Here is a 24,868-nt window from a genome sequence, read left to right as displayed (position 1 = left end):
TCAGCGCAGCGTTAGTCCCCACCCTTCTCCTCTTTCAACCTGTGCACAGCCCTCACACACAGGGAAAGGGGAGAGAAGAGACCTCTCCCTGCTACAGCTTCACGACAAAGCAGATCTGGCCCCCGAGCCGCGTGTAGCAAAGGGCAAAAGCAGCCAGAGGATTTCACCGCGCACCTTTGGAAAGGACGAGCTGGATGCGAGTGGAATGACAACCAGAGTCTTTATTCAAATAGTCCCTTAGGAGGTTTGCAGACATACAGACACACGTACATATTTACACTCTTACACACCTCACAGAGCTTGGACCAATAAATTAAAACAAAAAGACGGTGGGAGATTTTTTTTTTCCCTTTTTCTCTTTTGTCACGTAAGAAACAGCAGCTCCCCAAGGCAAGGCCGGGGGGCCAGCTGGAGAGTCGCAAACAGAAGCCAACACGGACACAACCCCGCCCCAGAAGATGCAACGACAGCGAGTGTGCTTTTCAGCAGGAGGCCACTTCACACTCTGGCTTCGATGCACTCCAGTTTGACCATTTCATCCAGCCTGCAGCCCTCGGCTTGGGCACAGTGGCTCAGGTGGGCACTTGGGCTCTCGGCACCTCTAGCTCTGGGGGTCTGCGGGCAGGCTGCTGCAGTCTGCGAGTGGGGGGAGTCGCACTCGTCCGAGGTAATGTCTGGCACGTCATCCGACTGGCTGTCGGAGCTCTCCAGGTCGCTCCGTATGCTCTCAGGCTGGGCCAGGGTGATGTCCCAGGTTTTGCTGGCAACGCAGTCCTTTTGCTCACAGCTTTGGTGTTTGCACACCTGCTCCTGCTCACCATCTTCTTCCTCTTCTTCCTCATTCTCTGCCATCTGGGTGTGGACGTGCAGAGAGTCCTCTGTACTGCTGCCGCTGGCCAGCTGGTAGTGACTTGGTTTGGCTTCGATGTCCACCTGGATCTCCATGTTATTGCACTCCCTGCAGAAACAAGCACCCTTGCGTTACTGGGTACAGTTACTGGGTTGACTGGGTCACCACCGGGCACTGCATCACCGCACTGGAAAGATCACATTTCCCAGAAGTGAGCAAGACGCTGCTCATCACCCCGCAGCATCTGGGAACCAACAGCACTCGCTGCTTCCCTCGAGCCCTGCTAACAGCAGCCGGGATCAGCCCCAGGCTGTGAGCTGGGAACCGAACTGGGAAAGCACCACAGTCCACAGGAGCAGCCAGGAACAGACCTTGAGGGTCCTGGGCTGCAGATCCCCTCCTCAGCTTCCACAGTACCCACAGAGGCTGCTCCCAAATTGTCCCCAGTGCCCCTTCTGTGCCAGAAAAAGGATCAACCTACTTGGCAGCTACAGAGGAGCAGGCTGGTGCAACTACATCCATCTCGCCACCCACAGCAGCACCTCGCAGAGCACAGATTTTCCAGGACACCCACGACCAACGCTCTTCTCACCATTGCACTTCCTCCTACCTGTCCTGGGGGTTGTAGGAGCTGATGATGGACCCAGCCATGGCTCGAGTGCTGGCGTTGTCACTGATGGCCCCCAAGCTGACCGAGTCTTTGGGGAAAATTTCCTTCTGGACATCGGCCTGAACTTCCAGCCTGCAGAGGAGAAGAGGATTCCTCAGAAACGCCTTTGATAGTCCCTGAGGGGCACCAACCAGTTGTTCTGCATCACAGGAAAGCAAGGGGCCCTCTGCGCTGGCCCAGCTTGGCATGACAGAGTTTAATCTCAATGGTTCCTCTCACTCGAGTCATTTTTGGCTCCATTTAGGTAAACGCATTCTGTTTTCCATGACGAAGGTGAAGTTGTGTTTACATCTATGACTCATACAACTCCTGCGAATAACAGATTTCCACTGATCTAGCACGCAGCCACAATTATATCCTGGCTGCCGTATCAACACGTGTCTCTAATTACACAGCAGACTGACTCACAGGCAAGTTTAGAGGAAAACTGTGGTGTAACCTCCTGACATGGAAAGCAGTGGACCTTCTTACTATGGGCCACCAGGGAACAGGAAACGTGAAAACCTTTAGGCTGGGATAAGAGGACCGGAAGATCTTTAAGCAGGCCACGCAGGCATCTCTGCACCGTTCCGAATTAACCCACAGCAGCAGCTCTGCAGTTTCAAGGAGCTCAGGAGGGACAAATACTTGTTTATTTTTTCTCCTCCTTACAAGAACCAGCCTAGTACTGGATCCAGAAGTAGCCTGGTCTGCTGGGACTGGTTATTCTACAGTCTAGAGGTAAAAATACCAGGACATGATTCCCAGGTCACAGAAGGACCACTCACAGTCCTGGAGAGCTGGCCAAAACAAGCCTGCTCAACCAGCACAGCCCTTGGGAGCCTCTACCCCTTTCCTGCTGCGCCCATCGGTTACCTGCTGTACTTCCCCTTGCCTCCCGAGAGGACACCGCCACTCAGGGTTCCGCCCGAGAGCGCGGCGAAGCTGGCCGTCTCGCTGTAATTGCCCTGCATGACACTGAGCCCGTCGGTGGGGCTGCCGCTGGTGCTCAGCACGCTGGTCAAGCCCTCAATGCTGCTCTCGCCAATGCTGGGGTTCTTCAGGGCTCGCCAGGCATCAGCCACTGCGGGGAAGAACAGCACAGGAGGGAGAATCAGCAAGGGAACTGTTGGCTGCGATGGGGCTGGCAGGGGGTCGCGCCTCAGACTGCCTCCCCGCCTCTTCCAGGGCAAGGAAGAGCTGAGATGCTGCTCACAGCTGGTCACCAGCAGAAGACTGAAGCAAATAAGTGCTCCTAGCCAAACCCAGGAAAAGACAGACATTCAGATTTAGGAAATTAAGACCCACTACCACTTCATTACACGAGGCAGTGACAGGGTCTTGCTTCACACCCCTTCCCTTCACCAGTTATCCCATTACCTGTGATTGGTCCATCATCTTCATCAAACTCGATTTTCACACCCTTTCCATTGGCGGTGCTAACTCCACAGCCGCCGCCTCGGCACAGCGAGATCGGCACAACGCCGTAGACGTAAGCCAGCATGATGGGGACTCCGATACCTGGAGAGCAGGACGCGCGGAGGTAAGAGGAGCTTAAGGCTGAGCCGCGTTGGGCAGATGGAAAGGACTCTCTGGGGTAAGGACTCGTTCAGCTGTGTTTGTGCTGCTTTTCAAGGTCCCAGCTCACAACTTTGCAGACAGACAGCGGAGGAGCCCTTCGTTCGTGCTGCTGCAGTGCAGAACGAGGGAACCCCAAGAGCGCAGACAGCTGAACCCCCAGGACATCCGCCACCCAACCAGCCCACGGGTAAGGGACTCTGTGAGACACGGGACTCCAGACAAGCCCTGCGCTGCTGCAGGCCAACTCAAGCACAGGAGGACGTGCAGTCTGGGTGTGAAACGCAGGGATGTGCCCAGAAGAGCACACAGCAGCAGTCTGCAAAGCATCCTTTGGCCACCCCCCACCTCCCGGGGCTGGGCTACCCATCTGTCTCAGTGGCTACTGGTCCACCAGAGGGGAAAGGGACTGTGGCCACTTACCAACACTGACAGCAGCAATGACCGGAGAGGCAATGACAGACAAGGTGACCCCACCAGTAATGGCCAAGTTCCTCTTGTGCTTAGAGGTTTTCTTTCCCTCATATCTGCTGTGGATCTGATGGAAGGAGAAGCACCAGGTGAGAACGGGGCCTGGCCATGAGCCAACACCAGCAGAAAAATACTAATAAGCTTGTGATTTTACAGCCTGGTCAGGTGCATTAGCCCTTAAAGAACCTCACTGTGACCACAGATGCCCTCACAGATCAGATCTAGCAGGTGGGTCTACAACTAAGAAAAAGCAGCAGCTACAAATACAGTGCTGCCATGCTGCTTCTTCCCTCTCAACATCTCTTTATCAGCACACACACAACAGCACCACGCAGCTTGGGGCAGCGGGCCAGCATCAAGACACGAGTGACTTATGCAAGCCAAAGTGCAATGCTCAGGGTCCAGCCACTGTCCCACAGAGCCCATCATTTCAGGATGCGCTAAGAAGGGACCAGGTTGCTCCCTGGGTGCTCCTGGTTCACGGCAGAGGCACAAGAGCAATGCAAAAAGAGGACTTCAGCCTGAAGGGCTACCAGCCACCACCTTCCCTGTCCCCACACAAAGCCCAAAAGAGGTTTAGAAGAGACAACTGAATTTCGATTCTATGACAAGATCCACTCTTCGTATCAGCTGTAAATTTCTGGTCAGATGCCCTGAGGACAGAGAACGTCCCAAACCCTTCAGCTCCAGCCCTCCACGCTCCACGCTTACCTTCCTCCCGACGTACACGGGGATGCCAATGACCATCGCAGGAATGGCAATGCCGGCGATGAGGGAGATGCCGACAGGAGCACCGATCAATGTGCCCAGCTGCCAGAGAATCTTCTTTTTACGACTCCATGGCTTTTTGCCCCAGAACGTGCAGCCAGAGGGGCTTAAAGGAGAGGAAAAAAGGGACATTAACACCACAACAGTTCCTAAGAACCCCAAGTTCAACTGCCACATGAACAAAACCCAAACCTTAGGAAGCGGGTAGACAACACAAAAAAGGTTTCCCTCTTTCCCCTGTCCCCCATCAAGGTTAATTTGCTCATCAAGGTGATTAGCACACTACCAGGCCTATGTTTAATATCCAGTATGCCAAGAGATCTCAAAAGCAATTGTATCAGGGGGAGCTTTTCTTGGTGTGGAAGAGCATCCTCCTACTATAACGTGGGAAGAAGAAAATTGTACCGACTGGTCCGAGAGGGAGGAGGGTGAAAGGCAAACGCACGAACTGAACTCCTCTAACCAGCCTCCAAGAAGCACGTGCTGCTGCCCTCCTCACCTGAGGTAATGCAGGTCCGAGATCTCCTTCATGCACAGCCAGCAGAACTCGCAGCCGCACACCGCGCAGGTCATGTGGTTACAGCTCCCGTCGTTCATCTTGATGATGTAAGCGCTGCAGCGCGGACATGGCTTGATGTCGTCAGCTACGGGGAGGAAGCATGGGATTGAGCTGGACTCTGTGCTGCGAGCACGAAGAACCAGCACGGGGGTTCTCATTGTGGATTGAAACTCCTGTTCTCTGTGGGGGCAGAACACCTTTGCTAATCGCAGATAAAGGGGGGGTGGCTGTGTCTGTAGGTTCTCCTCAGAGCAAGAGGATAACATTGATGAGACAGATCCCACCAAAGCTATTTGCCCAGACAGCAGTGACCAAGAACAAGTAATTTTAAAAGCTCATTCTAGCCTTGAACAAGACGTATTCCAGAACATGCCCCAATGCTGGGAACAAGTCATACCTGCCCTGTGTTAGCCAAGGCAACGGCGTAAGAACGAACCATTACCAAATTGCTCCACTAAGGTGACTCACGGGCCAAGAACTACAGAACACTTGGGAGAACAAGGCACGGGAGGAACTCTGAACCTGGCCTTCGCAAGCAGCCAAACGGGGAAGCGGGTCTGCAGCCGCACACGGGAGCCCGGAGCTGGCTGTCCAGCCCCCAGCTTGCTGCTGGCAGAGCAGGATAAGGGTCCTTCATCCCTTCCTTAATTCAGGCGTCATCTGATCAGTTACGCAACGGCTGTGCGGTGGTTCAGGGCTTTGCTGGCAGCCTCTGCAACACTCCACAATATGAAATCCAGCTGCTGAGACCAGCTTGCACCTTATTAATCACTGCATGGAGTCCAGCAGGAACAGGGTGGGGAAAAACCACCGTCTCAAGAGCCTCCCTTTCAGTGGCTAAGTGCTAAGCCCTTCCTGGCAGGGATCTCCTTTAAGAGGGTGAAAAAAATCTCAGAAACTATTTTTCGCTTGCTGGTTTGCACCGCAGGCTGTGGCGGTATCTGTGCTGTCCAACACCAGGGCCCTGGAACTACAGCACGTTGAACCTCGACACACCGCTGCGCCACCTCTGAGTCACCCGTCGCAGCCCCGTTCCAAGTGAGCGTGTTATTAACATTTTCACTCCTGACACAGAAGGAACAGCAGGGTGTTTTGTTTGGGGGCAGGATGGGACTTTATGGAGTGGCCGGACTGCCCACTTTCAGAGTCAGGATGGTTATTTTTATCAAACGCTCATGCAGCGGACACAGCAGTTCATACCAGGCAGTGTGGGAGTCTGTGGACTGGCGTTTTTTTCCTGTACCTGACATTACTAACACCTAACAGTGCAGGGAGCGAGGCTCCTCACGCTCAGCTAGGCATGGATGCTACTTTTTACTACTGCAGCAGGCAAATTTGAAGTTGTAAGGGTGAAAAGTGCCTATTTGTTCAGGGTTTAGATCAGCAAGAAGCGAGAACATCCAAGATCAAAAGAGCCACAAGCGTAGCTGGGCCGGATGAGGGGAGCTGCCACGACGCGGAAGGACTCAAAGCACGTCATCACCCACTGATCTCTTTTGCGTTCTTGCAGGAGCCTGATGGATTTGTTCTATTGCACACGAGAAGGGGAAATGACCGAGTTTCACAGCTGTTCTCACCCGTGGCTGCTGGAGACCCTCAGCTGCGCCGAGCAGCAGCGTTCCCCACAGGCCACCAACACCCCTGGGCTTTGGCGGGAGGGGGTTTTGCACACAGGTGGCTCTTTCTCAGCTTCACAGGCATAACTGCAGCACCCAGTAAGCAAAACACACACGGATCCATACCCGGCCCCGATTCCTGTCCGTAGCTGAGGCCCGACGTGTGCTTGGTCCGTACGCGGAGCGCCTGTGCCCTTTGCTGGCGGGCCATGTCGCAGGTTTGGTTGGGATGCCATATCTGTTTGCAGTGGTAGCAGAACTCCGTCTGGCAGCCGTCCCTCTCGCAAGTCAGCTTGGGGCAGCTGGCGCAGCCGTAGGCAAGAACCGCGTAACTGGAGAAGGAAGACAGCGGGCGTATTAGTAAAAGACACAGTTATCAAGCGACAGTCCAGCGATCCTTTTAATTCAGCTGCTCTGCTCAGAGCAGCTGGTTGAAGAGCGGCCGCAGCAAGATCTCAGGCTATGCCAAGCCACGCGTGCTTTCACCCCGGAGCCCGCGGCAACGCTGCCCTGTGGGGCAGGTCGGCAAGGCAGGCCGTCAGCCCGTCTCCTTCCTTTCATCGTATTTCCCATCACTGCACAGCAAGCCTGCACGCCCGACAAATTCCTGCTCTCTCCGGTTCTGTGGCTTGCACTGCAGGGCCTGAAATTAAGCAGTGCTAATTGGGTTACTTGGGGCAGATATCTTTTCTACAGACAGCTTACAATATTGAACTCTCTCCTCAATAACTGCTGGCAGTTCTCACTGTCAATTCGCACAGACAGATCTGTCTTGCCCGCTGCGCCTGGCTAACAGCTTGCTGTTTCTGCTGATTCAGGCTCCCAGGACAGGGCCATGCTGCTCTTCCCGGGCACACATATCCCAGTTCCTCAGGACAGGCGCGTGGGTGGACGCAGTACGGCCTGGAGGAGTCTAGGAAAGCTGAGGCTGTCCTGGGCACTTCCATCAACTGAATGATTCTAAAAAAGCAGAACAACAGGGGTTTCAAGATCTTGTTGATCTCCACAGAACGCCCTTTTTTAAAGAGCGGCGAGGAACGCTCTGCCTCCAGAGTAAGCCAGAACCGGAGTAAAACCAACTGAATGCACAAGGGAGGGAGGCCAGGCTCAACCAGCTCGCTTTTTCTGATAGCAGCATGACGCTTCCAGAGGGAAGCGCGCTGTCTACGTGGAAGCCTAAGCAGCACCGGCACGCACCGCTGCAGGAAAGCTGACTTACAGTGCTCTAGGATGAGGTTGTTTCCACTGGCAGAGGCTGAACTGAGCAATTCCAAAAGTGCCTTCCAGTTTTGCGACACCAGTAGCAAAGGGTATTTTTGTGGATCATCCACAGTATTTTTGTTAGCGGCCAGAGGAGAATAACTCCTGTTTAAGGTTTTATATTTAGAGCTGGTGTAGCTCAAGTTGTATTGCCTCTTTTCAGAGGCAGCAGCGTAAGAACCGCTGAATGTGTCATACCACAATGATTCATATCCCGTGGGAGTTCGAGCAACTTCATCCTGCCAGGGTACGACACAATCGCCAAAGAAACAACGTCTCTGCGCCGAGCGCAGGGCCGGGAGGCACGACTGCAGGGTCTCTGCGTGCATCACCGGCTGCGCGCCTGCACGTGAAGCCAATATTCGAGGAGAGATGGGGTACAGACAGACCGGGGGTTTGGGAAGAAGAAACTTGACCCACATTGACTCCTACGCATCTCGTCTAGGGAAGATCCCACTCAGCATCCTTACCCTGCCGCTGTTTTACAGCCGAAGACCGACCCCTGACAAAAAAACCCAGCCAAACAATAAAACCAGCTCCATCTGACCAGCTGTGTTACGACACACTGCTATTTCAAACCCTAACAGCAGGCTGGGAAAGCTCACTGTAACATATTAAGCAACTCCACGCTCCAAATTAACTCTCACTTAAAATGTAGGGTTTTTCTAAACACTCGAGAGAATCCTATGAGAAATGAGAACTGTTACTGTTTGTATTTCATTCCTAGAGGTGAAATGACAAGTACTATGAACAAGCCCACAGCTGCTGGGAAACAAACGGCACGGCTGTCTATTAGGTAAAGAAATAACACATCTCTGACCCCAAGGTCAACTGGAAAGAGGCTGTTGAAGCGACGTGCCCAGGATTAGCCACGGCAGGACCTGGACGGCCAACACGTCCCCCCCTTCACCCGACCTCCGACGTCGCTGCGTGAAACGGCCGCTTCCAGGCTCAACCCCAGCGGAGACAAGAAGGGAAACTCTGACTCTTCCCCACACAGCAGCGGCAGCGAGCGCCTTCTTAAGACCCCAGGAATCGCACAGCTCCACTTCCAGCCCGCTCCGTGGATGGCCACGAGTTGCCTCTGTCCCTCCTCCTGCTGCTCCGCAGGAGTCAGAGCCTCACCAGCTGCCTCCAGCCTCATTCACTGAGCTCAGCCTACACAGCTCCATGTCTTTAAAAGGTTCTGTTATTCTCCCAGGCTTCCAGGAGAGATGCAGCGTGACAAAACACTAGACAGCGATGACACTTGATTGTAGCAGCGGGAAAAAAAAAAAAAGCTGCAAACATAGAAAATAATTTGTATTGTGACTGATGGCGCATCAATTGACCGGTGTTCCCATGGCAACACGCACCGGTGTTGTGTTCCTCCTCCTCCTCCTCCCCAGCAGCACAGCCAGGCTCTTTCATTTACGAAAGACTGCGGTACGCGTGGAAGGCACAGGATGCTGCATGCCACACGCCCAGGGTTTTGTCTGCCGTCGCCCAGCAGCCCCTCGCTGCCGTCATCTCGGCGGTGGGCGACACCCAGCGCCCAGCATCGCTGTGCCCGCAGCCCTGCGCTCCGGCTCTGGCTCTGTACACCGGCACTACTACGGTGGGAAAGCCCGCTGTAAATAATTCATACCCTGACTTTACACAAGCACAGCGACACAAGCTCGCTGGGAAGAACGAACAGGGCGACTAATCCCCCTCCCTGTGGAGGGCTGATGCCAACAGCCTTTGTTCCAGCGCCACAGACACACCACCAGCACCGGCCCGCGAGAGCTGCCAGGGCTCCAACCGCCCAGGCACTTCACGCTTCTGCTGGGCAGCTGAGGGGAAGATGCCCGCGCACGCCGCCCGGCTCCCCTCGCTAACCGGCTAACCAGGGAGGCAGCTTTTGCTTGCACAAAGAGCCGCGTGTGACACCAAAGCCCACAAAGCAACGGCCGGGTCAGGCTCAGGCTGGGTTACTGTCACAGAGGCAACGCCCTCCGGGCCGTGCTGGGGCTGGCTGCTTCTGACCAGACAGCCTGGGTAACACTTACACCTTTTCCTGAGCCCAGATAAATATCACAGCAGGCAAAGAGCTGAGATTCGGTAAGCAGGAACCGGATTTTCCCTAGCTGGTTAACAGCAGGGGCATTCCCTCTGGTATTGCTCTGCGGGCAGCGTAACCTGCTCTATCTCCCTGATCTCATCCCCAGCGCTACTGAAATATCAAGATGTAGCGCTTGATTTTGCTTCAGAAAGAAGCAAAGCTGCCGTTTGCTATTAACGTTGCCCTCTGAAGAAACAAGCCCTCATACAGCAGCGCTCGGAGGCCGTGCAAGGGCTAACCTGCGCCAGGTTAACCCATTTGCATAGGAAGGCTATTACAGCGCTCTGATTAAATCTTCACAACTCTCCCACCACGCTTTCCATTCCGACTACCAGGTCAGACTTTCCTTTCATGTGCTCGCTACCCAGAACTGCGATCCAAGCTGAGTTCTAGCTAAGCTTTGCAGCACTTCTCCAAGTTTCCCGAACAAAGTCCTCTTCCCGGCAGCTTTGGCTTATGCTCAAACAGAAAGCTAACAGAGTTCGTTTTAAGGAAAGGAGAAGAGAAAATGAAAGCAACACACACATAACTATCAAGCCATCAAGCCTGGCTGGGCTGGTTTCTGGACAGACAGACGTTTCTTCAGTTAAGCAACGGATCATGAGTCAACATCACTCCTCTCTGCCATGTACTCACGGCCTCCCTGGGAAAAAGTGACCATTTACGCTTCCTTCTTCACTGCCACAGAGGCTGCACGGCGTCTCCACGCACCGTCCCCACAGCGCGCAGCGATACACGCGGCTGGGAAACTCCACGCTTCCCGTTTGTGCAGGAAAAAAAAAAAAAGCTTTACTTTTAAATGAGGGAAACAATGGCTCAGCTAAAACCCCTGTCAAGCCCTACTGCTTGTACCCGATCTGTCCGTGTTTCCGTGATCCCCGAGGACGAGCCCCGGCGCCACAGCGAGGCAGCAGGGACAGGCACAGGGTTGTTTTGGTACCCGAGGCCCATCAGCTGTCCTGACGGGGCTGCTGACAAACGAGCCAAGAATACCCGCAACGAGGGCTCTCCGTGGGACTGGGTAGGACCAGGAGTGGGTCCTGGTCACCGGAGTGGGTCCTGGTCACCGGAGTGGGTCCTGGTCACCGGGGGTGAGCGGCCCCGCCCCACACTGTCCTGGGACACAGGTGGGGACAGACAGCACCCAGCAGGACAGTGCAGCACCCAGGATCATCCCAGCTGGGACACCGTCCTCAGAACCCGCTGGAAACAAGCGGCACCCCACCGGGACAGCGGGTCCAGGAGCATCCCAGCTCAGACACCAACCCCAGCCGTCCCAGGACAGCTGGTGGGGACAGCCAGCACCCCACCGGGGCGGGGGTCTCCCTTCCCTGAGTCACCCCAGGACGGACGGACGGACGGGGCAGCACCCGATGGGGACAGCGGCTGCGCCCACCCCCAGGCTGTCCCAGAGCACATGGGGACGGGGGGCTCACCCGGCACTCACCCGCAGTCGGGGGCCGGGCACCAGCGGCAGTCGGGGTCGGCGGCGAGGCAGCGGCGCAGCATGAACTCCTCGTACTTGGCGACGAGGTGCGGGGAGTCGTGGAGGAGGCGGCGGATGTCGGCGGGGTTGAGGCGCTCGCTGCACTCGGGGCAGCAGATGTTGACGCGGGATTCGGTGATCTCGATGCGGAGGTACTGCCGCAGGCAGGCCCCGCACGACCGGTGCGGGCACGACAGCAGCCTCGGGGCGTTCTCCGCCGGCTGCCGCACCAGGCACAGCGGGCACTCCAGCTCCTCTTCGCCGCTACCCTCCGGGACCACCGGAGCTTCCTCGGGGGGCGGCGGCGGCGGTGGGGGCGGCGGGGCCGGCGGGGCGGCGGGAGGCGGCGGCGGGGGGGCGGCGGCGGGAGGCGGCTCGGCCTTGGCGCGGCGGCGGCCGCCCGCGGCGGAGGCGGCGGCGGCGGAGAAGACGCTCTGGAAGGAGAGGCGGCGGCGGCGGCCGGGCTTCGGGCACTTGGCGGCGGCCGAGTGGATGGAGGAGGAGCGCGGCGACTCGGAGTCCCGCTCGGAGCCCATGGCTACCGGTTGCCAGTCGACGGTGTCCGCCCGCGGCGAGGGTCCGGGTGTCGCGGCGGAGCCACGCGAGGGTCGTTCCGGGGGCGAGGGGGGCTCCGGGCGCTGCCTCCGCCGCGCTGCAACGACAGCGGCCCCGGAGCCGAGTGAGTGCGGCACCGCGCCCGCCCCGCCCCGCCCCGCCCACTGCGCAGGCGCCCCGCCCCGCCCCGCCCCGTCAGCGGGCGCGGCCGCCGCCGCCGCCATTTTGGTCGCGGGCGCCGGCCCCGGGGCAGCCCCGAGGCCCGCGGGTTCCGGTGGGGCGGTGGCTGTCCCGCTCCCGGTCCTGCGGCAGCGGTGCCCCGGGTGGCTCTGAAGTACCTCGGCAGCGTGGGGCCGCCCGGCGCCCCTCAGCCGCCCGGCCTCGGCACGGACAGGGCCGCAGGCCTTGCCCCGAGCACCGCTGCCCAGCTCGGGGTGGGCTGTGGCGGCCTGCTGGCCTCACCCAGCCAAGGCTTCCCCCTCGTCCCAGATCTGGCGCTAATGGTGGGTTGTGAAGGGGCCTGGGGCTCTCCTGGGGGGCTCTTTGTTTCTTAACGTGTCTCTTGTTGGAGAGGGGGGGTCTGTAAGCACAGCAGTCCCCTCTCAATTCATTCATCCTGCTGGGGCACGTTGGCCCTCACTGCGTGGCCTTTCTTTTTAATTGTGAAGAGTCATGTGGAGGTTTTGCTCACCCAGGAACTCTTCCCCGAGTGCAGGGCTTAGCCTCTTTCATACAGAGGCACTGAAACTACAACCCACGTTCTGGCTGCAGTCATGCAGAAATTTAAATGCCTTTGTTTCCTTCCAGGGTTCCCTCCTGCCCACAGGGGTCTGCCAGCCTCGTCTCCCGTTCAAAGGCAGATAAGTTAACAGGAAGGACGCTGCCTCTTATTATGCAGAGGAGGTGAAGCAGAAAGATCTGCTGTGTCTACAAAGTGCATGTTAAATCGGCACAGAAGGGGCTGCTTTCCCTGTAGACTGTCAGCTTCTGAGTGGACAGGCTGTAGTTATTCATGTGACAAGTGTGGCTTCTCGCTGTCTTCCAGCTCTTGCCATTCCTGGAGTCATTTCTCTCAGCAAAGCCTATTTGCATAGTTATTACCAGGCTCCTTCCCGGCTGCGGAGGACCCCGTTCAGTGCCTCTGGGATGGAGAACAAGGTTTAGCCAACCCAGCCCAGCCTGACAGTCGAAAGCACCTGGGTTTCGGCGCTCGCGCTGCCTGACTTGCTGTAGGCAAAGACCCCGTGCCTGGCTGCACAGCAGAGATAATGATGACACTTCTCTGTTTGATGGACAGGTGAATCAAAGCGTAGAGGGGAGTAAATCACCTGCACAAGAGCACACAAATGAAGCTTCCTCCTCCTAATACCCTACAGCTCTCCTGTTACCTTCCCTGCGTTTTTCTTCATTAATTCTGCGCCTGCCGTACGCCCTCAGTGCTTATCCCAAGACGCCTGCTGCACCCGAGTCCCTCCCTAGAGCTCATCGTCCGCAGACGTTTGTCAGCGCTTCCTCACCTCTGCTGGGCGCCGGCATTCCTGCCACAACGCGCGTGTCTTTGGCCCAGCTGGAAGCTTTGGACCACGCTTAGGACTGGCCTCAGAGTGCTAAATTCCCATCTGGGGTGAGGAACCCTGTTATTAGCGAGCTAATTGAGCAAGGGCACCAAACCCCTCTGCTCCAGGAGAGGCAGGGGTGCTACACGGGTGTCGGAGGAGCGCGTTGCCCCTGAGCAGTGAGCTGCCGAGCCCCGGTCCCTGGCAGGCTGGAGGTCGTGGGCAGGCATGAAGACACTTAGCCTTTCTCTGCCACTTCTGATGGGGAGCTCCCGGAGCGCACCGACACGCGAAAGGATCCTCTGGTGGGACAGGCAGGCCAGAGACAGAAAGGAGCGATGTTGTGCTGGCGTGAAACAGATTCTTTTGAAATTAGCTATTCCTGTCTGAGGCGAGCCAGGTATAAGGCATCTTTAAATGGCTGTCGCTACCCATCTGTAGCAGAGACTGTCTTGGTTTGATGATTTCACTAGAAAAATCCCACTCCTGACTGAAATAGAGAAACCTGAACAGGACTCGTGTGTGGGATGGATCTCCCAGACAGCGCTCTGACAGCTCAGCCCTACGTCCTTTGCAGTGCGAGCGCAGACTGTAACTAATTGTGGGAAGGTTCCATCTCCGAAGCTAATGCGAGACAGGCCTGAATTACCAGTAGTGCAGACGCAAACAGAGAGACAGAGAGCAAAACCATCTGGAGTCCCTGGGAAAGGCATCAGCTCGCGACGCACTGATGGGGCAGGAATGACTCCGCATTCCCTTATCTGAGGAATCGTGACACGAACGGGGCTGGAGGAGGCCAGGGTAAAGCCGAGGGGCTCATGCGGGCTTCAGAGCCATCTTCCCTGCTCCCAAGCTCTGCAGACTTCTTGCCAGTCTTTACGCGTTTAAGGGAATTCAGTGCTTTTACGGAGCTCAGAGATAGAGACTTCTAACCCCGCCGTGGTCCAGACATACCATCTACTTGAAAACAAGTTCTCCGTGGTTGAGGTGTTTCTCCGTGGTGAGTTTCCGTAGCCCTTGCCAGGAGCTGAGGCTCCAGCTCACCACGTTCCTGACTAGGGAGCAGTTTGAACCCGGTAGTTTGTTTTGATTCAAACTGAGAAAAAAAAACCCAGCCAGGATCTGGGACTGGGAAGGAGAGGGCACGGAAGTGGGCTGCGAGGGAGGGGAGGAAAAAGGCTGGTTGGAAAGTCACCGGCTTGGGAGTGAGATCAACTCAGCCCCTCCCTGGGGCTGCAGGGAAACCGTCAGCAGTCTGACCGTTTAACTGAGGGATATTTGAAAAGACAAACAAAAAACAAACAAAAAAAAATTGAAAAGAGGAGAATTCAAACGCTTCAGCGAATGGCTCCGCAAATCCCAGCTCTGACAGGCAAATTTGCTCTTGCTTATGCTGGCAGAAAGCTGGAAGACTGCTGACTTCCGACCCCGCTGCTTAAGTCAGGGCAGGATTTGGCACAGGCGGCTTTTAAAGCCTCCTGAAAATGCCGTATCTCCCAGGAAGGCTTCCTGGCCTTCCAAGCCTGCCTGGATGGAGCAGCTGGGGAGGCTGGGCTGGGCTGAACCTGCCTTTGGGAGGCACAGGGCCACTTTCTAGAGAAATACCCTGGCCACCCACTCCCCAAAAACCCCCCCAAAGCAGAGTGACAGCTCTGCCGCTGTCTTTGAGGAGGAAGAGCCTCTGGTGATGTAATGAAAACTCCCCTTCGTAATTCAGAGAGTGAAAGCAGAGGCTGGCTGCCGGGAAGGGATGGTGAAACTCCGCTCTGAGGCTGGGAGTATTTGCATGGAGGGACTGGGGTGTGCTGTGGCCGGGGGATATTGCAGCGGTGGGGCGCTGGCAGGCAGGCGCGCCAGCTTTGGTTTGCGGCCGATAAAATAGAAACTCCGGCTCCTACTGCGTCCTCTTTGCCCGCCCTCCCTTTCCTGGTCACCCAGGCAGCTCAGGTGTGGTAAGTTACTGCCTGTTGCTCTTGTCCCTGGTCCTCAGGACGCAGGGCGATGTTGAAACATCTATTTTGGGACACAGAAAGATTCAGTCTGCCTGAAACCCCCAGGTCATTCTGGCACTGAGGTGCGAGCCCCTCCCTGGAACAGGCTGTTTTCTCTAGAAGTGCGTGGGTCTCCTCGGGCTTTCTCCCTTTACCCGGGCAGGGCTGGGCGGTTATTCGTAGGTCACAGGCTGTATTTCAGAGCAAAGGGAGTTTAGAGGAAACCCAGCTCATGCTGCTGCTTTCTGAAATCGCTGCAGACGTGATGAAACGGGGAAAGGAGTGGAACAGCATTACACCGGGAATCCTTCCTGGTAGCCAGGCAGGGGCACTCTGGAATGACTCAGCTCTGGTCTCGCTGGGCAGATTGAGACCTTAGGCCCTGCTGGGGTGGGACAACCAGGGCTGCTAAAGGGATCCGGATGCCTCAGGATTCACCAGCGCCAAGATGCAGATGGGTGATTTGGGGGTCTGTCTGCTGAGGGTGCACCACGGGGCACAGCTGTGACACCTTGCAGGGTGCACCACGGGGCACAGCTGTGACACCTTGCAGAAAAACCTGAGAGGCTGCTGCAGTCCCAGCGTCTAGGTTAGGTGAGCGGGACAGACACCCAGGAAACACAAAGGTAGTTCGAAACCTCTCAGGAGCGCGGTGCGGGGTCTTGTCCTAGCTCCCTGCCCTGAAGAGTCGTGCCAGGAGCGTGTGGGCCTGCTTTAACTCCTCCTCTCAGGGCCCCGGCTCCCCGGTGCGCAGAGCAGTCTGGTCTGTCAGGGGGGGCTCAGCAAGGTGAAGCTCTCCGGTGAGCCCTGAGAGCTTTGAGATCTGTGGCGAGGGAGCCTTTGTGTTCAAGAGGTAGCAGCTGTGTCTTCAAGATCTGAAGCTCGTTGGGGTCATTTTCTGCCAGGGCCCTGGAGGAACACTGGTTTGTGTGACATGCATTCTGATAGTTTCTCGGATGGAGATGTCATTAATGGCCGTTTGTGTCTCTCCGGGGGAGACACCAGTGGCTCGGGAGGGCTCTCCCCACTGCGCACACGCTGCCGGGGTTGATCTAGTCAGTTCCTGTTCTGTTTGCCTCTTGTGGTCCCCTGAGATGTGTTCAGGAAAGGAAGAGATGATTCTGCCTGACTCCCTTTTTCTCTGCTGGACATAACAAGGATTGACATTCTTTTAAATGAAGAGCAAAAGGCAGGAGATGGGAGCCCTGGGATCAGAAACTCAAGGCTCTTCCAAGAGGATTGTTCCGGTTTACTCTGTGGTTACACCTCCTCTCCCCTCCATCTCCCCATCCCGCTCTGCTCCTTCCTGACACCCGCATTCACAGCACAGCAATCTTCCTCTCCCTGCTGGGGCTTTCCAAGGAAGATTCTGTCGTGTGAGATCCTGGGAGAGAGTCACCACACGGAACTCTCGGAAAGCCTCGTGCGTGCCTTGCAGAACAGGCCTGCAGACGGGGGAAGGCTGCGCTCCCCCTCCTCAAAATCCCGAACACGCTCATGGAGGGAGGTGGGGGGAGTGGGGAGTCATCTTTTAAGCTTGGGAGCCACCTACGCACATGGCAAGTCTTTGGAGCAGCTGATAAAGGAGGTGGGAGGTGGGGAGATTTTGAGGAGGAAGAGCTTGGAGGCTCGTGTGCCCACGTAGCTCACCATCCTGTCTCCTCCAGGGCTCAGCCGGCCAGGAAGGCTGTGGGCTTGGCCCCGTCACTGACACACGTGCGTTGAGGGGAGACCCCGAACAGGGACGCAGAGATAACTGCCGTCTGCTTCAGCAGTGACGTGAAGGTAGGGAGCGTTAAGCAATCGTGATAGCAGTCTGACATGCTTTTCCCCTCTGCGAAAGAAGCGTTTCCTTTTGTAGTAAAAGCACAGGGTGTTCGATTTCCTTATACACCTGCTGTCGTGCACACTCACTGTACGGCTTTGGGGACAGAAATAACGGTGATCTCCGCTCTCGACTCGCTCTTACTGGTGACCTGCTATCCTTAACCATCGGGGATTTATGTCGGAGAAGCTTTAGCACAGCAGGGTGCTGCCATCGGGAAAGTGCTGCTCTGATCCCTGCAGTACGAGGGAGCAGCCACACTCCCTCCTCACCCGAGCTGTTAAACAGACAATTGTGTGTTTGGTGTTGGCATAAACACAGGAAAATTAGTCACTGGAGAAAGCCCCGGTGCCTGTGACAGCTAGCTGTGGCTAGGAGAAGGGTGGCGGTGACAAACACCTCTGACAGCGGCAGGCAGCTGCCTGTCCTGGGCACACTGTGCCGGGGTGGCGGTGGCCAGGCGCTCAGCAGGGACAACCAGGTGCCACCAGCAAGAGGCACGGAGATGGCGTGACAGGGCAGGAACCTAGTGCTGGCTCTGGAGGCTCTCCTCTCCTCACTCCTTGATGGCAGCTGTTTTTCGGGGTACTCAGCATCTTGCGGGATGCGAGCAAACCTGGCCGCAGCGGAGACAGGAAGGGTCAAGGTGAAATCTTCAGGAGGACCATTCACAGAGGGCTGAGGAAGGGTTTGTTCAGCCCTCAGAGAGCAGATGCAGAGGAGCTACAGCACTGGCACGGGGCTTGATTTCTGCAAGGAGAACAGAGTGAGGCACTGGCCTGGTTTCCAGGAAAGGAGAACAGTGTGTCACAGAGAAGGCAGTGAGAAGACCTGAGGCTTCTGCCTCAGCTTTCTGTCTCACTCCTGCAGACACGTGGGTGCTTGGAAGTTCAAAAGGCTGATCTGGAGACTGTCCTGCAGCTGGCGCAGGACAGGAAGCTGTGGCCTTCTCCTGCAGAGCCGCTGATGGCGCACAGACCGCAAGCGGTGTCCCTGTCTCTGCTGGAGATCCCTGCGTGGCTCAGCATCGTTCTCCCTACAGCGCTGAGCTGTGCAGTGGGAGTGTGGGAGCGTGGGAGCTGGATGGGACAGCTTGGGACAAGGCATTAGCTCTAGTGCCCAGACCCCAGAGGGACACTGGCAGCCCTTCAGCAGTGTCTCAGAACCTCACGGCATCTCTGACATCCTTTCCAACTGTGCATCCTACGAACACAGGTAGGGCTGAGCACACCGCACGTTTCCTCCACCCGACCCACCTATTTCCTATTTTCTGCAGACATGACAACTAGCGAGTTAATCCTGCAGGCCATAGACTAAGCTGTATTAGCAGACACCATCTGTCCTTTTTCATTTGCTGATGCACGACCTATTTTGCTGTGTAGCGGAGCAGGCGCTGCCGTTTCGGGGCTTGCATGTTGCAGTGTCCCTGTTGCCAGGGTGTAATCCACTGCTTGCAGCGGCCTGCTAATGGGAGAAGGCTCCAGAGGCCCAGGGGGACCTGCTGTCATGGGCAGGTGGTGGCTGAAGCCTGTCCCTACGGCCGCTTGGCTTCAAAGGAGGTTTGAGCCCTGATCCCACAAAGCACCAGTTTACACCTGGGAAGAGACAGGTCTTGGTGGAACTTCCAAGGACAAGAGCACAGCTCCTCTCAGCAGGGCCTCTCCGTACCTGGAGCTGCTTCAGCAAGGACCACGGGAAGGTCACTGTGGGATAACACCCTCTTAGAGCCACTACCCAACCTTAACAGCCCTGCACTGGGGAGTAAAAGCGAAATAAGAAAAATGAAAGGAACTGTTTTCATCTTGGCAGGGGAAGAGAAACATCCACGCTCCCTCACTTGCCAGGAGGGGAGAGACTTGAACCTCTGAGGTCTCTTCGGGACCATCTGGGAGAACATTAGCATGGGGCTTAAACCCTGTGTCACAGGTGTGGTACTTCTTTCCCCTGAGCAACACTCTGTCTCAGAGGCAAAGTTTTGAAAAAACCACCTCGGCACCTCCAGAAGTGCTGTAGCACAGAGGTCGTTCTCATCCCAAAGTGGGGTTCATGGGGCAGGCCCTGCGGTGTTCTGAGCACTCCAGCCGTGCTGCGCTGGCCCGGGGTAATTCCATGTTTGACAGAAATTAAGCTATGGCAATCACAACAGGACAGGGAAGGACAGGAAGAGAATTCTCTCCTTATCCATTTAAGGGGATGAGGTGATGTCTTGGAGCAGTCTGGTGACCCTTATCTGGGTACAGAAGTACAGACATTATTAAAGATCATAAAACCATCAGGATATTTCCAAGCCAGGTATCGTATTTGACTTAACAAACTCTCAGAGCAATTCCAAAGGTTAGCACCTTGCTGCATGAAGCTGCATTTCTTCCTGAATTTACCAACTTTTTTTTTTTTGACTCAGTGCTGATGGCAGAAATTTTCCCTGAGCTCTGAAATAAAGAGCAAGGAAATTTTGTCGTTGTGTGCCATTAGCAGTCAGGGAGGGAACTGAGTGCAGGGGGCTCAGTACTAACACTCATCTGTTTCTCAGAACCAGTGCGGTCGCCGCTCACGGGCCTCTGCCTGGGGTTCCAAAATCAGCTGGGGAGTTTTCAGCTTCCTGCCTCACCACACAACGAAAGTGGAAGGAGTTACTCAGACTGACCTTAGCATTAGCCAGACAACCTCTTTCTGAATGAGCTCAGTCAAACCATGTGGACTTTCTGAGGAGCGCTCAACCTGCTGGGTAGGACGTGGCCTGAATCTACCCGCTTCTGTGCCGTCAGTGTCCTCTGAGGAGCCAAAGCTGGCTGCTGCAGGGACAGTGCAAGTAATTTGGCATGGAGTCATCTCCCTTTCTTGCTAGTTCTGCTCGTTTCTCTTAAAACTGGCTTAATCTCTGAGCCCCGGGGTTCCTACCCTGCTGCAGTTGTAGTTGGTGGTAACTTCTGCACAGTCTCGCTGCCTGCACCGATGCTTGACCCCTTCAGAAATCTCGCTAAGCTTTGGGCACCCACCGCTTCCAGCAGCAGTAAGCCCTGCTGTCTCCTTCCTGTTTTTGCGAAGCTTTGCCCGGCATTCCCTGGTCCGTGCTGTGGACACTCACTTGGCCTCTGCATCAGATGTGACAAGAAATAATGACTTTCCTGCCGGATGCCGTGATGTGCCGCTGTCCTGCAAGGTGTGATCTCTGTCACGCACTGTGGGGAGAGAGGACGGTAGCTGGTGTCGGGATCACTCTGCTAGGAACAAGGTTTACTTGCAGACTCACAGCTTGGGGTATAAATCCCCACAGCAGGACTGCTCACAAACGTTTCTTATTTCTTTCTTCCTGCTTTGGGAATAGGATTGACTCAAGAACTGTATTGATCTGAGGCCAAGGAACAAACATCCCCTCTTCAGAGGCCAGAGCCACGGGCCTCTCCTGTGCGCCGCGTGAGGAGGAGGAGCAGGGAAGGGCAGCGCTTTGCCAAGACTAGAAAGTACACAAATCTGTGACTACTGTCGAGAGCTGGGAAGAGCAAGAAACAGCCCATGCGGTCAGCCCTGAAAAGGGCAGTTCCTGCCGAGAACTGGCTGGGGAACATTCCCATTTTCATAACCAGCAACAGCTGTGAAAAGGGGAAGAAGAGTGATTCTGAACCCTGCCAGCGGCACCTCCCGTCTGCAGCCAGGACGGGAGAGCTGCAGAGCGCTCCCAGCACAGCCCTCTGGCCCGGCAGCAAGGAAAACTTGTGTCATTTTCCAGAGGGCTGAGCCAGCACTAACCAGGTGGGAAATGTCGGAGTGTCTCACTTTGAAAGTCAGCTCGATCAGGTTTCCCGTGCCTCAGATGTGATTTTTCCCCAGCAGAACCCTCGATTGCCGAGCCCCTGCCACCAGCCTGGCTCAGTCCAGGGCTGCTCCCCCAGTGCTGTGTTCTCTCTGCAGCAGAACGAGGTGGGCTGGGGGAGAGGGAAGCGTGGAGAGGTAAACGGGGTTTGTTCTGGGGGGGTTTGCCACTGACCCACCCCTTCCTTCCCCCTGCCTGATGCTGAGACCACAAGCCAATTCTCTCTAACTTCTTTTCAGGCAGAGCCCACCTTTACCACAGACAGGAAATTCCTCTTCTCCCGCCCTCCTCTCCCTCACCCCTCTGCCACCACGAGAAACCCTCTTTCCTCTCTGGTGCTGATCTCATCTGTGGGTTGCCTTAGCCAGTATTTAAGCAAACTAGTTCCTGTGCTTTCTGAGGAGGCTGAACTGTGCACAGCAGAAAATCTAGCAGGAAATTTTCAGGTCGATCAGTGCACACTGAGACGTCAAATGGTTCTCTGAAGTCAGGCCCTGCTGTTGCTCCATAGCATCCTTCTAACAGGGAGGCAGCAGCTATGACCATCTCTCACCTGCCCAGACCTGCCCTGTCTGATCTGGGCTGCCATCCCAGTTCCCTGGAGCGCCAGGAAAAGTCCAGTGGCACTGGAAGAGCAGTAGCTGCCAAGTGCCTCCCAGCTGTCTGTGAGGTACAGGATCTCTCCCCAGCACAAGCCCTGCGGTCTCAGGGGGCAGCTGTTGGCAATAACAGCCCTATTTAAACAAAACAGAGACAGCCTGACTTCACACGGCCTCTCTCTGCCTTTCCCTGCCCCCACACATATTTGGGGAAAAACCTCTCAAGGCAGCACCGACTCCTGCGCTTCCCGCTGTCGGTGCAGCTCAGCCGCAGCAACATGCTGGGGTTCACGTAGCTCCAGGTCCTGCTCCAGCTATTCCCACCCACTTTACCTGGATCTCCTGCAGGATTCACAGCCCGGCACCCAGGGGTGCTGCCCGTCCCCAGATGTGTAAGAGCAGCGCTCTCAGCGTGGGCTGAGCGCCGAAACTGCAGCTGGAGAACCTGGCGGTGGACACGGAGCAGAGCCCTGTCCCCGGGCCGAGGACCAAGAATGCCTCTTTCCCATCCGACCAGCCAAGGCTTCGAGCCCTGCCAAACCCCAGTGTTTGTTCCTGCGTTTGGCATGCAAGAGGTGGCAACAAAAGCATGTGCAAGGCAGAAAGAGGAGTTCCAGTGAAGGAGGGAAGTGGGTTTCTCTTGGGTCTCTGTGACCTTTTCTGGTTTGGAAATAACAGAGATGTGCAGAGATGCTAACAATGCACAGCGAGGGTGTTTCAGCTGTCCCAGAGCAGAACAAACCCCGTGGCCTCCTTCAGTCAGAGGAAACTGGAGCCCAGAGCCACAGCCCAGCCTTTGGCTGCTAGGATGGAACCAGTGGAAATGCAGCACCAGGGAGTCGGTGCCTTCGCCTGTTCGCAAGGAAAATTTATTTGCAGCCATGGAGCCTTACTGTGGGCACCTTGTCTTCCAGCCCTGGTTCTCTGGGATACCAGGCCTGCTGAGTGATGGGAACAGCTTTTCTTCTGCTGGAAGCCACAGAGCCAAGTTCTCCCGGAGCCCGTGGACTGGGATTTGTATCGCAATGCCCTTGGCCATGAGGATCCCATTGACTCCGTCCTCACCGCCCTCCTTAGAGAAGCAAGCACAGAGAATGAGCTGTTGGGGTATAGACAAGAGGGCCTGACACTGAAGAAAATCAAATGGCTCCAGCAATTTCTCCATGTGCTTCCAGCCCTTGTTGCTTAACCTCAGAGAGAAAAAGTGACACTGGCAGGAAGAAAGAAAAGGAGCAGGGTTCTGCGCAGGTAGGTCGGGAATGCACCTAGATCCTCCCAGAGCTGAGAATTAAGACTAGATTTGTAAGAAAGATAGAAATGCTGATTTGGGCAAAGGGATAATATTTCTATTGGGAACCAGAGAACTATTGGTTGCTCAAGTAACCTCAGCTATTAAACAAACGGCTACCTCAGCAGAAGGACATTTCAGCCTGGGCTTAGGGAGAGGATGGGTGGGACTGCAGGGCGGCCCAGGCAGCAGTGGGAACACACCAGCCTGCTCTCCTTGACTCAGCTGCCGCGCTGCCTGCTCTCAGTGGTACCAGATAAGGAGTGAAAACAAACACAAGGTAGGCGCCGGAGAGAGCCTGTGTGTGCCCTGCCAAAGGAACTGGAAAACATTCCCTGCAGTGGAGTCACAGCCAAGATAAGCTGTGGAGTAGGAAGGATTAAAACATCTCACAGGACCTGGCACAGCTTCCAGGGCCCTCTCTGGACACTGGTACAAACGCACAGGTAGTACAGCGTGGCTGCGGAGCAGGATCAGTAGGAGCGTGTCAGAGCCTCAGCTGATGTGCAGATGCCAGGCTGTGTAATATTCACGTGATCGGCCCTTCTGCGGTGTAGGCAAGTACGAGGGGAACAGCGAGGAGAGCCGGCCCAGCAGTGGAGAAGGTCAAGGACTAGCAGGGTTGCCACGGCCTTTCTGCTTGTAGAGGGGGAATGGCACCAGGACCTCCTAAATCTTTAATAACATTGAAAAATCGAATTGAAGCATGACTTAGAAGCAGTCCTAGCTGTGCTAGCTGCCCGCCACGCAGAACTGCAACCTCAGGGACTGAAACTGCAGAAAAGCAGCGTTAACTCCTCCCCACGCCCTCCCAAACCGTTGAGGCCGTGCCCAGCAGGGGCTCATTGGGGAGCACCTGGGCCCATCCAGAGCTGGCTCCTTCCGGCCACAGCTGCCCTGTGCAGCACTGAGGGCTGGTACAGAGAGCTGCTAGCAGGTCCTCTCCTCCCCTGCCCACCCACGTCAGCAGCATGAAACACAGCTGGCCACGCAGCCTCCTGGGTGACAGTGCAGCCTGCTCCTAAAAGCCTCCAAGTGCAGAGCCTCTGACCAGTGCTCCCACACAAGTCCCGCACAGCTGCACGAGCTGTTGCTCTTCGCAGAGTTACCATAAAACAAGCAGCAGTGTGGCCACCCTGGGCCGCTCCCAAACGCTCCGTGTAGACTCAGCATCGGTGTCTGTGGGGTGAGGATCGTGCATCTCGCAGCAATAACCTCCCTTAATTAAAGCATATTTCTGCTAACTGCAGTCCTGCTTTCTCATAGACACTCCAGCATTCCTGGCTGCGTTTCTCTATACCCCACTGCTGCCCCCAGCCCTTTCAACTACGTGTGAAACACAAAACGTGTGAAAGTTATTTCGACAAAACGGTTGTGACAGGAGCATTGGCCTCTCCCTGTTCTTGGATTTCAAAGAAGGTTTCTTCAGCCCTACTGAGTTTCTGCTTTGTGCTTCTTCCATCTCCACCCCACTGCTGGTTTCGGACACCCACAGGGTTACCAGCAATGGGCTCTGACCCGAGATGTCCTTTCCTCAGACGGAAGCATGCTGAGGATCGTGACGGGCAAAAGGCAGGTTAGCGCAGATTGAGTGGGTGCTAATAAACTCACTTTTCGGTTTGCTAACACACTGCAGGGCTCTGCTGCCCTGCCTGCACGTAGGTGTGGAGTCCACACACCTCCCTGCCGTGGAATCGGAACTGTAACCCCACCAGCTTTATCAAGCCATAAAGAATGAGCCCAGCTTTTGGATTAGGGAGAGAAATTAAATTTACTCCAGCGCCGCGGGCCAGCACAGCGCATAGGTACCGCTGGGACGCCACAGGGCACAGAGGTGACCGTCACCCCTTGTTCTCTCTGCTAGCAGATCGGATCCCGTTATGCAACTGTTACGTGAAAAGGCAATACGACATCCAGAGCAGT

General features: G+C 55.9%; 1 protein-coding gene across 1 annotated transcript; it reads right to left on the bottom strand.

Annotated features, from left to right (window-relative positions):
- Positions 1-201: 201 nt before the first annotated feature.
- Positions 202-11,972, bottom strand: RNF19B (ring finger protein 19B). Its single transcript, XM_086765153.1, has 9 exons — positions 11,282-11,972; positions 6,618-6,823; positions 4,816-4,960; positions 4,260-4,422; positions 3,501-3,615; positions 2,880-3,020; positions 2,376-2,583; positions 1,461-1,592; positions 202-958 (listed from the first exon to the last, which is right to left on the bottom strand). The coding sequence occupies exons 1-9, from the start codon at positions 11,854-11,856 to the stop codon at positions 499-501; spliced, it is 2,145 nt and encodes a 714-aa protein (XP_086621279.1). The 5' UTR covers positions 11,857-11,972; the 3' UTR covers positions 202-498.
- Positions 11,973-24,868: the final 12,896 nt, after the last annotated feature.

The sequence above is a fragment of the Chlamydotis macqueenii genome, chromosome 22, assembly GCF_036417535.1.
Source record: "Chlamydotis macqueenii isolate bChlMac1 chromosome 22, bChlMac1.mat, whole genome shotgun sequence".
Taxonomy (NCBI): Eukaryota; Metazoa; Chordata; class Aves; order Otidiformes; family Otididae; genus Chlamydotis; species Chlamydotis macqueenii.
The sequence above is the reverse complement of the archived record's forward strand: the minus strand, read 5'-3'. Positions and strand labels throughout refer to the sequence as shown.

Bases quoted from the DNA above. Each gene is read 5' to 3' on its own strand.
- RNF19B (XM_086765153.1), bottom strand. From the start codon at position 11,856: ATGGGCTCCGAGCGGGACTCCGAGTCGCCGCGCTCCTCCTCCATCCAC. The intron at 3,616-4,259 runs GTAAGCGTGGAG...TCCTTCCATCAG, and splicing joins CCGTGTACGTCGGGAGGAAG to ATCCACAGCAGATATGAGGG. The intron at 3,021-3,500 runs GTAAGTGGCCAC...CCTGCTCTCCAG, and splicing joins CATTGCTGCTGTCAGTGTTG to GTATCGGAGTCCCCATCATG.